Here is a 14,032-nt window from a genome sequence, read left to right on the forward strand (position 1 = left end):
ATGAGCATCTCCTAATGTTCCAGAACCACTCCTGCTCCTGGTTCTCCTGCTCTCTCTAAGCCATGTGCTTCCCCAGCATCCCAGAATAAAAACAGTGCTCCGCCTTGGAGCCAGGAAAGCCGTGACAGTTCTGAGTGGCTGCTGACAGATATGATACGCTGTCCAGACTCTGGCTTCTAATGGAAGGTTATGTAAGTGACATGAAGCAAGAATTCTTAAATCCTTCTCCTTCTCCTAGAATCAGAAGAAGCCATAGTTTCCAGGACAAGCATCTACAGTAAATGGGTTGTGTGATAAGTGTTTATAGGGCACCCCCCCCCATAACCTGGACTGGTATGGGTGATGTAGACACAGAATGTCTCCACTGTCCTAAAAAAATGAAGATTGAACTAAGCAATTGTAGTACACTGCTAAGAGTATAATGATAGAGCAAGCACACCCCTACAGAAGGCCTTCCTTGACAATCCGAGAGTTAGGTAGATGCACAGTATGCTTCGTCTGAGTCATGAAGGACATTTAAGAAGCCAGCCAGGTAGAGAGAAAAGTTAAGGGCAGAGGCATGGGGTGTGGGGGGAAGGAGTTTATGAGTCTAAGGGAAATTCACATGCTAGAGTATTGGGTGGATAGCCAGAAGGAGCAGAAATCATGCTGAGATAGGCAGGGCCAGGTCACCAGGGACCCTGAGCCTGAGACTGATGGAATTTGAATTTTGTCTTGCAGCTCATGGAGATCCACTGAAGAATTTTGAGTAGCTAAGAGTGAACTTATCAGATTTGCATTTTAGGAAGTTTTACTCTGGTGATTATTGTGAAGGACAGTTTAAAGCACCTAAGGGCAGAACTGCTACACTCTGGGGCATTCAGAACTATCTGTGGGATCATTTTGGTTGCCACAGTGACTGGGCAATACCACTGGCATTTAGTGAGTAGGGTCAGAGACATCAAAACTCCTTCAAGGTGATAGCCCAAGGAACTGCGCCTTCCAGAATGCCAGTTGTCCCCTACTGAAAAATACTGGATAAAAGAAAGTATAAACCAGTAATGTGCCTGTTGAAAGATGTTGCAATTAGTTTGTGCCTACAGTTTGACCTTTTTTTCCCTGTCTATGACACAATCCCATCTGGGTACCACGTGGTATAGAACAAATAGTCTGTAGGTTATAGATAATTCCCAACAAACTAACTCAAACATTTTTTTTTTCTTCTTCAAGAAAGTTTAAATACAATGAGTTGGATTCTTATAAAATGGACTATAGACTTTTAAAAAAGTAACTCATCCACTGTCTAGAGCAAGGCTTCCCAGCCCCTGGGCCACAGACCAGTACAGGTCTGGGGCCTGTTAAGAACTGGGCTGCAATGGCAGGAGGTGAGCTGCAGGGGAGTGAGCTTTGCCTCCTGTCAGGTCAGCAGCAGCGCTAGATTCTCATAGGAGCGCAAACGCTCGTGTGAACTGCTCATGTGAGAGATGTAGGCTGCATGCTCCTTATGAGAATCTAATGCCTCATAATCTGAGGTGGAACAGTTTTATCCCCAAACCATCCCCCAACCCAACCCCCCTACCTGATCTGTGGAAAAATTTTCTGCCATGAAACCAAAAGGGTTGGGGACCACTGGTCTATAGTACTTAATTGCTATTGGTAACAAATCATTTGCCATGCATATCATACATAATAATGCACCAGTGGGATCCAATATGATGCAAAATCACTAGCCTAGAGAGAGATGAGGATCAGTTAGAGAAAAAGCATGCATAGAGAGGAGAGGATTTGGGGAAGAAGAAAATTAGGCAGGGGAGACCTGATCTCTAGGGCAGAGTTTCTGAAACTTGATGTGTACATATAAGAATCCCTAACACAAAAAAATGTAAACTCTCAGATCTCACCCCAGATCCACTAAATCAGAAGCTCTGCGTTGGGACCTAGAAAGTGAACACGTTCTCAGGTGCTACTGCTCATAGAAAGAGTACCTTTTGACCAGCACTGGTCTAGGTGATATTATATCATTCACAAGGACCTCTCCTCAACCTAAACCATGCTGGGGCACCTTGCAGTTACTAGAACATTACCGACCAAAACATATTGAACCTTTTAGGGAGCCTTCTTAGCTACCTGCTGCATTTCCAGATCTCTAGCCTAGGACTAACATATGAGGCTAAACTTATCTTTGACTGATTACAAGTGCCTTTTTCAAACCTGAGCTGTGACAATCTAGATTACCTTTCTGCAAAATACCCCCTAACTCCCTTTCTCCTAAAAAAAATAAAAATAACAAATTAGAGAGTAATTCAGTTTGCAAAGATTTAAGCCCTTGTCTCCCTAGCAAATTTTAAATGATTCTATGTACAAACAAATTAGTATTTGTACTTGTACCTTCCTCTACAAAGAAATAGTTTCTATAGGGTCTGTGCTGTGAGCATCCAAAAAACACTTCAGGAAAATACAACTTATTTCCACCCCATCTCTCAGGCCATGGCAGTGGAAATCTTGGAGGTATCCAGGGCCTGGCTCTCCACAAGGACAAAAGATGGCAGTCTCGATAAAGATGCTTCATGTCATAGAGAAAGTGGGGTAGATAGAACCAGTGATGCTGGAATATCATTCTATTTTTTTTTTTTTTCTTTTTTGAGACGGAGTCTCACTCTGTCACTCAGGTTGGAGTGTAATCTCAGCTCACTGCAACCTCCGCTTCCCAGGCTCAAGCAATCCTCTCACGTCAGCCTCCCGAGTAACTGGGACCATAGGTGTATGCCACCACACCCAGCTATTGTTGGTAAAAGTTTTGGTAGAGATGGGATTTCGCCATGTTGCCCAGGCTGGTCTCAAACTCCTGAGCTCAGGAGATTCACCCCCCTCAGCCTCCCAAAGTGCTGGGATTACAGGTCTGAGCCACCGCACCTGGCCTGGCATATCTTTCTATTTCCAAGTCTTCATCGTGCTACTGAGAAAGGCACTAGCCAGAGGCAAGTGAATGTGAAACGGATAAAGTGAAAGGAGAAATAAAAAAATAGAAAGCCTATGCCTTTTATATACACTGAGTTTTCACACCCTCAGAAAAGCTGGGCTTCAAACACAGACCAAATAGCAGCAAAAGGATATTTGACCTCTAGTGTCACAACTCAGGAAGGAAAGAATTAGGGCAGCACCAACCATAGAACACAAAGAATCCTCCGTGGTAATGAGGGTACCTAAGGGCTGGAGGAGGAGGCTTATTCTGAACTACTTTCCCCACCTCCTCACTGTAAAGTAAGATAGGAAGGGAAGTAGAAAAAGAAGAGGAATGATTTTTTTTGTTTCTGGAGCAGCATACTGGGATGTACAATTTTTATTCCCCAACCTCTGCCCCTCAGATGTCTGCAGTTGACCCCAACTTCTGCTCTAGAACACTTGTTTCTACCACATCCAAAAGCAAATGGCAGAGAAACATTTCCTCAACCCATTGAAAACCAAACGCATGTTTGAGGCTTGTAGGTTATCTAGATACCATTCCTCCCTTCTGATTCAGGCTGCAATCTCTTTAGTCCTGAACTTTTAATGGGTGAAATCCCTTCCATTCAAGTTTGATGGCAAAAGCCTTTTGGGGTTGGGAGCATAGCTTAAGGGAATATGGCTCACTATAATAAAATTTGCTTCTGGCCAGAGCTGACTCCCATTGCATGTCCTGAACAGACCAGCTTGCATTTACATTGCTGGCTTTTACTTGCCTAATAGGAATGCTGCTTTTCTTTAGAACACAAGCCTCCTCAGCCAGAAGAAGAAACTGGAGGCTGATGTTGCCCAGATGCAGAAAGAAGCTGAAGAGGTGGTGCAGGAGTGTCAAAATGCAGAAGAGAAGGCCAAGAAGGCAGCCACTGAGGTGGGTCCATTGACCACCTACTCAATCCTGTCTCCCAGAGTTCAGTGGCGCAGTGGCCAAGGGGCAGGGGCACATCTGCAGCCAAAAAGTATTCCATTGATTTCCCATACAGCCAAGAGGAGGTTAGTCTGACCTCTCTGCCTCCTTGTTCTCATCTTGAAAAATTAGGCCAATTAGCTCCTCCCACTAACATACCCTGGTGATGAAAAGGAGCAGTTGAATTGCTATAAGCAAAACCTTATATATAAACAAAAGAAGCAGGAGTCTTCTTTTGTTTCGGTTAAGCCACTTTTCATTTGTGAATCAATATATCTAGTGTCTAGAAACAATTCTTTCTGTGTTTCCTTACAAAAAGCTATTTTTCCTAGGGTCTATAACAGTTTTATGATGATGATTTGGAAAGAATGCTTAATTCACTTTTTTTTTTTTTTTTTTTTTACAACCTGTACTACTGCTTGAAGAGCAAAATCAGGTTGGTAAAAAAGGGTTTCAGGGCTGCTATACTTTCTTTATTTTCCAGTTGTTGATGGCAGTGATTTTCCTAAATGATGTTGAACTCAGAGTTGGCTGCCAACCTTGGTGAACCTTTGTAGGGACTGAAAAAAGGCCACCCTCTGGGTACCTCCTGTGGGCAGATGCAGCACTTCTCTCAGAGGGCATGGTTAGCAGAAGGTACCACTGGGAGAAATATATTAGTGGAGGGGGAGGTTTGTGTGTGGCAGATTCAGCTTTGAAGGTCCCATTGCAGAGTGGGGCTCCGGCTTGGTTTCTGTCTCTGCTCACCCCTTCTCCATCAAGAGCTTTTGTGCAGCCCATCAAATGCACAACCACATGCAACAGCCCTGATCCTCCCACATGAAGGGAAGCAGATCCCCCCTGCTAAACTAGGAGACAGGACATTTGATTATATTTTATGTTAGTCATTTTAAAATTCAAAGGAGGTAAAGAGCTTGTGTCTGTATTTGCTCAAGTTATTTAACACTTGCGGAACTAAACAAAACCATTGTACCAAATCCCAACCACCTAATCATTGTAGAACCCAGCCCCCTCTAAGAATGGGCAACCATGCCTATCACTCCTCCGTTTTGTGTCAAGGCAGGTATTCTGATCTCTGATGAAAACGAGGTATGTGAAACCTTGAAGATGTTTGATGGCCAAGGGAACAAATATGTGTAACATTTAGGAAAATCCACATAGGTAGAAAGGAATAAAAATGGTGCTCCTGTTTGATAAATTTATGCAATCGTACATTATGAAGATGCTGTCTGCTTAATCTTGCCTTGATAAGATTTTCTTGACACTGTGTTGAAAAGTGAACTCATCTCTGACCCCACCCTCCAAACCTCCTACAGTTTAACTCTGAGTCCCAACCCCACATCACGGAACGTAATTCATTCTTTGCCCTCACCATCTGCATGAAAGTCTCACACTTAAATTCTGCAGATGGTTGGTAACCTGATAGAAAAGCTTTGGCTGTGAGGGCCATGTTCTTACATTAAATGCACCTAGAGATTCTCAAAACAGTTCTTAATGATTGCATCGAGACACCAAGCCCTCGTACACATAGCCAAAGCCAAGAGCAGGCTTCACAATTAACCTTTTTCATGCCAGATTATTGGCAGTGAGAGCATCTGTTACTGCCAAATTCCTGGAGCCAAACTTGTTTGTGTAGTGAGTCACAGAATTATAGAAGTGAGATGTGAATAGATTTTTGTAGGCACTTCTCCATATCTTTCCTGGTTCATTAATGTGACACAAGTTACTTTATTCAATAATCAATCATCCCAGTACTTTATTCAATTAGAAGCCATTGCTTCAGTTGGTCATCTTTCTTTTAATACAGGTGTTGCATAATAGTGTTCATATGGTTCTTCATCTTTGGTCTGTTTCCACCACTCCTTACCCTGTTCTTTCCTGTAGCTACTGCTGTCTCTATTGCATTACTGTTAACAAACTCGAGGGTGGTAGTGGTTAGGGAGATTATCATGGGAAGAGATCACATATACAGAGGCAAGGTGCAGCAGCCAGTCAGACCAGGAACTGAAGATCATGGGTAAAAATGTTAAGATCAATTTACCGCTGCACTAGCTCAGTCCCTTTTTCACTCTCTCCCCCACCCCAGGCAGCAAACTTGTCAGAAGAACTGAAGAAGAAGCAAGATACCATTGCCCACTTGCAAAAGACGAGAGAAAATATGGAGCAGACAATTACAGACTTACAGAAAAGGCTGGCTGAAGCTGAACAGACGGCCCTGATGGGGAGTAGAAAACAAATCCAGAAACTAGAATCCAGGGTAGGAGTCTGGGTAATCATGAGGGCTTGACAGTCCCCAATTCAAGACCTCTTTGTCCTGGAATGTGACACCAGATCTGCCCCTCAACACACACACCCTTTATCACTTTTGATTTTAGCACTTTCAGATCTTTAAGAGTGTCAGATCTCAATATATGCATTCATTCTTTGCTTGACTTTGGGTGAGCACATAGGACTTTCCTTGGCCTGGATGAAATCTGACTTCCCTCCTGCTAACTAACAACACAGCCCTTCCTGCTCACCTCACCAGCTCCAGGCTCTCACTCCAGGGCTACCTGGTGTTTCCAAACACACCCCTGGCAGTCTTGCTTCTGTGCCTTTGCTCCTGTTATTTCCTCTGCAGAGAATGCCCATTTTCTGACAGCCAGAGAAAGGAGAGGGAAAACAACTAAATCAATGATCAAGAAAGACTCAGAGAAGATACAGTAAGGACTGACAGAAATGATGTAGTATCTGCCTTCAGGGAGCTTAAAAACAAGTAGTAACACATCTTGAAAATAAGATTTGTAAAATTATGGAATCCATTTTAATGACTACAGACAAGGCATATGATAAATGCTACAAGAATGGAAAGAATATTCAACTAGGATTCGATTGTTCAAAAGGGCCTCTGAAAAATAGGGTATCACCTTTGCACATCTATGGTATATCCATACCATGGAATACCAATGTACATTTCGGGGACCTCCATACAGTCATACAGTGAGGGCAATGTGGAAAGCATATATCCTTTTGTTCAAGAAAGTGGGGGAAGATGAGGGTGTACACATTTGCTTGTATTTTCAAAATGAAATGGTAACAGGATAAATCAGAAAAATAAAAATGGCTATCTATAAGAGGATAACACAGAGATGACAGTCGGTCCTTCATAATGTATCTTGTTTAACTGTTTTGATTGGAAAAATCATATAAATCATTTGCATACTTTATAATTAAAAAAACAAGTTTAAGTCAAAGAAAAAAACTCAGCAGTCCCTAAAATTTTAACACCAGTGGAAGCAAATGAAGTTAATGACATATTAAATTGGGGGCATTAAACATACACAAGTAGGAATTATTCTCAGTGACCTTTAAACGTAGTGTTTTGTCCATACATCCCTCAATATAAGGACAAAATAACAAGAGAATGGCTAAAACCATGCATTTATAACTTCAAAATACCAACATTTAATTGCTATTAGCAGTAAGACTGTTGTTTATCCAATGACATATATAAGAACAAAGATTTTTGGTATAAGAGAAATGGCATATAGGTATAACATTTAAAAGTATGCATTTTCCCCCTAAAAAATACACGAAACTGTTTTTTCCAACTCAATTCTAAGATTTCCAGATTTTATTTTCAATTGCTGTTTGTTCACTATTATGGCCTAGAACCAGTGATAACTCAGTAGTAATGACCAGCAATGAACTCCTTAATATCAGATAATACTAAGGAATGATGGTTAATATTCTTAAAGACACAACCATGGTGCCATCATTACCTGTTAGAATGATATCCAATAGTATTTACTGGTGGAATTACATGATGTCTAGGATTTGCTTTAGTAGAGCAGTTTTTCCCCAAGGTGTTTTAATCACTTTAATTCCCCCCAAAATTTTTAACAAGTGCTTAAAAAAAAGTAGAAGGGCCTGTGAGAGCTCACATCCTGACAGACAGAACTGTGTGTCAGGTTCCTATATGACAGGTGTCAGAAGATTGCTTTAAATGGGCTTCATCCACAAGGAAGTTGCACACTTGCTCCCCTCCCTTCACATTGCACCTCTCTGAGGAGGTACAGGAGGGAAGAATGGCTCCAGTGGGGAGTAAGAGGTGGGGTCAGATGCGCTAGGCACAGGGCACTGGCCTTCCCGTCCTCAGGAAGGCTTCTTGGAGAAGGTGGCATTGGCGTCAAGGAGAAAGCAGGAAAAGAGGATACCTGGGCAAGAGCCCCCCAGCCAGGGGGAGCAGCGAACATCAACTCCCTACTCCCTCTCCTGCCTTATTTCTCTCTGTGGCACTTGTCCCCATCAAACATAGCCTACATTTTACTTTGTTTTGTCTGTCTGCTTCCCCTCATTAGAATGTATGCTAATTCCGGGGAGAGATTTTTGTCTGTTTTGTTCACTGCTGTATCCTAGCACTGGGGTGTGGTATGTAGTAGGCACCTGCGTTGAATGAATGTTAAGCTCGTTTGTGTAATTCTATAAGGCTGCAGGCAGTTGTCTGTGTGATAGCTCTCCCACAAAGCGGGACTGTAGGGTTGTGGGTGACATACATGGGACATAAACTCAGTGTCCGATATCTTTAGAGAGTCAGAGCTGGATGTAGAGAAAGCAGCTGAAGATTAGGTAGTATGTTGACAAAATCCTCAAGTGGGCTACACATTGCTTACTCTCTATACTTACATATACATTCATGCATACACTTTGGGTGTGATTTTGTAATTCAAGAAAAAAGCTTCTCATATCTGTGTGAATTAGCCTTTCACATATTTCAGTCTAAACAGTTCTTTTATGAATCCATAAAAGATCTTACTTTTGGTGAGAGAGTTTTCCCGAGACACTGTCCTGTCCAAGTACTACCAGAAATGGTGTGTGCATGTTCCCTTGACACTTTGCTGTCTTTCCAATGATTGTGCCAATTGGCAAATAGAAGGCCAGCCTTGCTGGCAGCATGTGGTCTGAGGTCACGTTTTGGTTGCAGGTTCGTGAACTGGAAGGTGAACTGGAGGGTGAAATCCGTCGCAGTGCAGAGGCCCAGAGGGGAGCCCGCAGACTTGAGCGATGCATCAAAGAGCTGACCTATCAGGTACTCCGGGAAACCATTCCCTGTTTGGCTGGTTGGGCGCTACCCTGCAGAAAAGTGCTCCTTCAAGCCTGAAATGGCCTTCTGGGACTCCTGCAGTTCTCTCTTCATCTTTGTTCTCCTTCAGCAGTAGACACTGACTCACCCTCCCAGAGCTCCTGTGCTATTAGTGGTTTGGATCAGTCTTTTCAGAGCTCTCAGGAAACAAAATGTGAGCGGCAAGTTGCAATTAGAAGTGAAAAGCTATTTATACCATCTGGATTTTTTCACACATAGTGTTTGCAGTGCTTTCATAAAGATGCCTTCCTGTGAGTGGCTGAGTGAGAACAATGTGTAAATGAAGTTAATGGCAGAGGCTCGGGTGGCTACCCAGCTGGCAGGTTACATGGGATGCTGACTCAATTGGAGCGGGGTGCATTTCCACTCCTATTTTCTGGTTGCACAAACACTCAAGGCCACTGAGGACACTGTTGCTAGTGCCAGGTGGAAACAAAACACTAAAGAGAGACCTCTGAAGCTTTCTGAATCTCACCTGTTGACTAACATTGGTCTCAAGCAATAATTGAAAAGAGGTGGGCAGACTTCTTACAAGTAACTAATGCATTTCTAAAGTAAAAATATCATCATTTACATTTTCACTTTCAATCATTGCTTCCTTTTTCTTTCTAATGCAGTCAACATAGATTCTCTGATGGCAGAGGCACTATATTGTTCTCCCCTCTAGGGTCTGGCATCCCCCTGTCACACAGTAGATGTGTGATTTCCATTGTTGAACACAGATGCTATAAGTCACTTTCCAGCCCTCTCACACTGCACATGATAGCTTATCCCAGCTCTCTCACACTGCACATGATAGCTTATCCTAGCTCTCTCACACTGCACATGATAGCTTATCCCAGCTCTCTCACACTGCACATGATAGCTTATTCCAATACAAAGACAAATTCATTTTAGGCACCCATTTTTACAGCTTCTTTGACAAAGCCAATGCAAGATCTGCTTAGTACTGATTCTGGTTCCTGAGGCTGAGTTGTTAAAGATGTCAAAGTCTTCTTCCCTTGCAGCAGGAAGGATAGATAAGAAAGCACAGCACTTCAGAAGCATCATCTTGGGCTAATTAAGACGAAATGAGCTACTTGCACAGCTCTTTTATTATTAAGTGGTTCCTTTTGTAAGATGAGTTAGTCTGACACTTCTTTAGACCACGCTAAGTATATCAAAGCCACTGAGAAGTGGGCCCATGGTGTGTATGGCTAAGTAGGTAAACACCTTGGGAACTTAAAAGTTTGCTATTCTACTCTTCTTTTGAGGAGGGTGGAGAAGCCACCCGTGTTGATGGTGTGAAATGCTGCTTTAATGTCTGGATTTTTCTTTTTATTTTCCTATTGATTATTCTTATTGTTTTATTCTGTAAACAACTTCATTATAAAACAAAAAACCAAAGTTACATATTTTTTTTTTTGGTTTTCATTGTCCCAAGGAATGCATTCTTGTTCTGTTGTGCCTTACCCTTGTTTCTTCATTGTAATAATCCTAGTGTTTCTCATGTGCTAGAATGAGGTGCATTTATTAATTTCTTCCAAGTGTCTGCAGAATGCTTAGATAGGCCTATTTTCTGCCATCAGATCAGCTAATATCTATTAGGCTAGACCCTGTAAGTTTAAAAAGATATTAGAGGACACTCCACATTTCCTGGTACTTGGTTTTGAAATGTTCAAGGTTAATGCTGAGTCATTTCGATCATCAAAATAACCACCAGGACAAGGAGGCAGGGTGTTTGGTGATAGCCCATTCCTAGGTGCAATTAAAAGTGTCATTTTGAAAGGGGCACAAATATCATTTTCTTAGGAGAAGTCCTCTGGGAAGATTCTGCTACTGAAAAGGAGTCAAGTGTGGTCCCGCTCCATGGCAGTTCTATGACTGGTCCCCATGCCGCATTTATCCTCTCCTTTATATCCCCCTAGCATTTGGAAACTTGTCCTATTTTCTCTCTCCAGCACCTAGAAAAATGTGCTATAAAGCAGAACATAAGATTAGGTACTTGTAGTTGCTATAGAAGGTCAAGATAGTTCCTCTGCCCCTCACTCTCCACCCACCTACTCAGTTCTACCATCAACTGCCTCCTACATCCAAGAATCTGTGTAGATATTATTTAATCTTTACACATCTAGTCAAGAATGTAGTATCATTTTTAGGGATAAGGAAATACAATCTGGTTAAGTTGCTGTGTTGAGAGGGTTCTTTAGGAACCAAATGCCAGGATAGAGTTAGATGTACAAGGGATCTATTAGAAGTGACATCTATGAAAGATGAAGATGCAAGCAAGCAGGATGGGGCAGAGACGTGAAAGGAGAGGCTGAGGGAGGAAGAGGGGATGGGAAGAGTGTCAGATGGTAGTGCAGCTCTGGGCAAGCATCCAGCACGAAGATAGCCCAGAAAGGACTCCCATGTTGGGCAGAAATGGCCAGACTCTGGTGACTTCACTGTGCCCAGCCATTGCCTGGGGGCTGCCTAGGAAGTGTGTGGCCTCAATGCTAATGCTGTGGCAGGTCCCAAAGGCACTACAGTTGGAGATTATCAGGTAACGGCACTTCTCACAGCTGAATGGCAAGTTCTTTTCTTGTTGGGAAATCTAGGACGTGCATAGCCATGGCCACCAGTTACTCAATGCCCCACAGCTTAAGATGGGAACCTAGGCCTAACATCAGTGGCTTTGCCTTCCCATATGGGAGGGACATCAGGAACATCAGCAACCACTTCTAGCTTTTTTCAGTTTTCTTCTGTGTGGCCTCCTTTACCAACAATTTACTCTCCTCTCAGTAAACTGATTGTTAGCAATTAAACTTGTGTTGATTTTATAATTTACTGTAAGCACATAATGCTACAAATTTTTTGAATTTTATAAACCTGAGAAGTCGAGGGATAGGCAGATAAAAACAAAGAAGGGATTTTATTTGAACCAGACTTGTCTCAGTTCCCCAACTAGGTTCTTTCATATATATATTCATCCCTGTCTCCTGATGCTTAAAATTAGTAATTAATATCTACTTTTATATGGTACTTTAAGGTGATGGTGTGTGTGTGTGGGGGTGCATTCCAGATGATGAGAACAGCTTGGCTAAACCTAAGGAGGACAAAGTAAGCAGGGGAGCTCTGCGGAAACAGGAGAATGTGACCTGGTTGGAGTGGGTTCGTGGTGGTGGGGGGAATGGAAGGTAAGTAGGGTGAACGTTAAAGCTGCCAAAAAAGTTCATACTTGATGGAATAGGTCAAATGGAGCCAGAAAAAAATTTTAAGCAGCAGTAGATCTTTCTTGATTAAATCAGCTTCTCCACCCTGAGCAAATTGAGGTATTTTCTGCCTTTGAAAAGTTCAATAGCTCCAGTGTGGAAATACTCCAGTTAAAGGGACATGAGGAAAGAGGGGGCAGGCAGAGCCTTATCTACCTGCCTGCCTCTAGCCTCCTCTCTCCCTGGAATACCAAAGGCTCTGTGGAGCACAGTTGAGAAACATTATCCCACCAGATTTCCTTTCTCCAGCCCGAGGCTGGATTGTAATTGAGGCAATGAGAATAGGCACACCATGGTTCCCACAGCTTGTAGAATCTTCGTTGCTATCTCTGCTGATGTCTGCATCAGAATTCCAGAAAATTTATCTTTTCTATAGTTCTATTACTCAAAACCAAGAGTCAATTAGAAAGTTCAAAGGAATAGTTGTTTTGATTGGGGAGCAATTGGTTTTCATTTTTGCATATGTGGCTTTTATAATAATGCACTTCATTCCTGCTAAAGATATAGCTTTTTATTTAGCTCGTCATCTGGAATGCACCCCCACCACCACCACCTTAAAGTAAAATATAACAGTAGATAATTCACTACTAATTTTAAGTATACAGATATAGCTTCAGGCAGATATAGCTTGGTTGAGCTGGAAAGACATTCAGACCCAAACTGAACCTAATGGGTTTAACTCCCATTTCAGCAAAGGTTGGTGGATCAGGACAAATGACCATTAGTGCTGACAGTTCTGTTTATCAATTTCTTGGAACTTGGGTGAGTTAAACCCATTGTTAAAAATCACAACTGTGAGATGATGTTTAATAAAGTTCCCTAACCCTTATTTCCCCACATGAGACTACCCCATTGTAGACTGCTGGATCCTCTGAATCACCTTCCCCATACGTGCCTATGTATTGCAGGCAGAGGAAGACAAGAAGAATCTGAGCAGGATGCAAACTCAGATGGATAAACTTCAGCTAAAAGTGCACAATTACAAGCAGCAAGTCGAGGTGGCGGTGAGTGCCTTGGGAAGTTGCAGCCTCCTGGATTTCCCAGTGTTGTTTTGGTTAAGGGAGATCTGTGGCCCTGAGCTCAGCCAGCAGCTTGTCAGAGAGGGCCAGCTCAGCTTAGAGTCTGCTCATTCTCAGTTTTTTTCTCAAGTTAGAATTCTCACCCATGGCAAAAATGTGTGTGGCTTTTCCCTCCAGGAAGCCAGAGCTCTCTCCTTTACCTTTGTGGTTTCACCCAAACAGGTGCACAACAAGAAATGAGCTAGGAAAAAGCAGAGTGTCATGTAGGGAAGGCCGGTTTTGGGCAAGGTAGTCACCCTGGGGCCTCCCTCATCCCCAAACCTAGGGTAAACATAAACATGGTTCACAGTATTTGTTCTTGATGATCCTGGATATGGTTGTGGACAAAACCACCATAAATTGAAATGTACTTGCCATCCCTGGGTCAGTATCTATAACTACAGGGAATGTAATTGGTAAGTGCCATATATATTGATTTATCCCTAATATTAACTCTTGAGGGGTTTTGATCATTTCAATGATTTGGCCTAAAATACTACCTGTTCTAGCTCAAGGTCTAATAATTACCTGTTGACCCATATAATTTTAAAGACAAGCCCCCTCTACTCAGGGGTAGAATAGGATGTTAAACTCAGGACAAAACAGACAACTGTGGTTATTCCAGCACATTTTCAGTCTGCGAGAGCTCTACTGCATCCAGTTGATGAAAAGTGCCAACTAGGTTCTGAATTTCCAGGGAACAAAAGTTATAAAAAAATGGATCTTATACCTG

General features: G+C 42.4%; 1 protein-coding gene across 1 annotated transcript in view; it reads left to right on the plus strand.

The window, feature by feature from the left end:
* The window catches only part of MYH15 (myosin heavy chain 15), a 129,576-nt gene that overhangs the window by 112,030 nt on the left and 3,514 nt on the right, over positions 1 to 14,032 (plus strand). The window contains exons 34-37 of the mRNA XM_077994122.1: positions 3,725 to 3,850; positions 5,973 to 6,143; positions 8,850 to 8,954; positions 13,150 to 13,245. Of these exons, the coding sequence (XP_077850248.1) occupies positions 3,725 to 3,850; positions 5,973 to 6,143; positions 8,850 to 8,954; positions 13,150 to 13,245 (498 nt within the window). The remainder of the gene's footprint in view (positions 1 to 3,724; positions 3,851 to 5,972; positions 6,144 to 8,849; positions 8,955 to 13,149; positions 13,246 to 14,032) is intronic.

Source organism: Macaca mulatta, chromosome 2, assembly GCF_049350105.2.
Source record: "Macaca mulatta isolate MMU2019108-1 chromosome 2, T2T-MMU8v2.0, whole genome shotgun sequence".
Classification (NCBI taxonomy): domain Eukaryota; kingdom Metazoa; phylum Chordata; class Mammalia; order Primates; family Cercopithecidae; genus Macaca; species Macaca mulatta.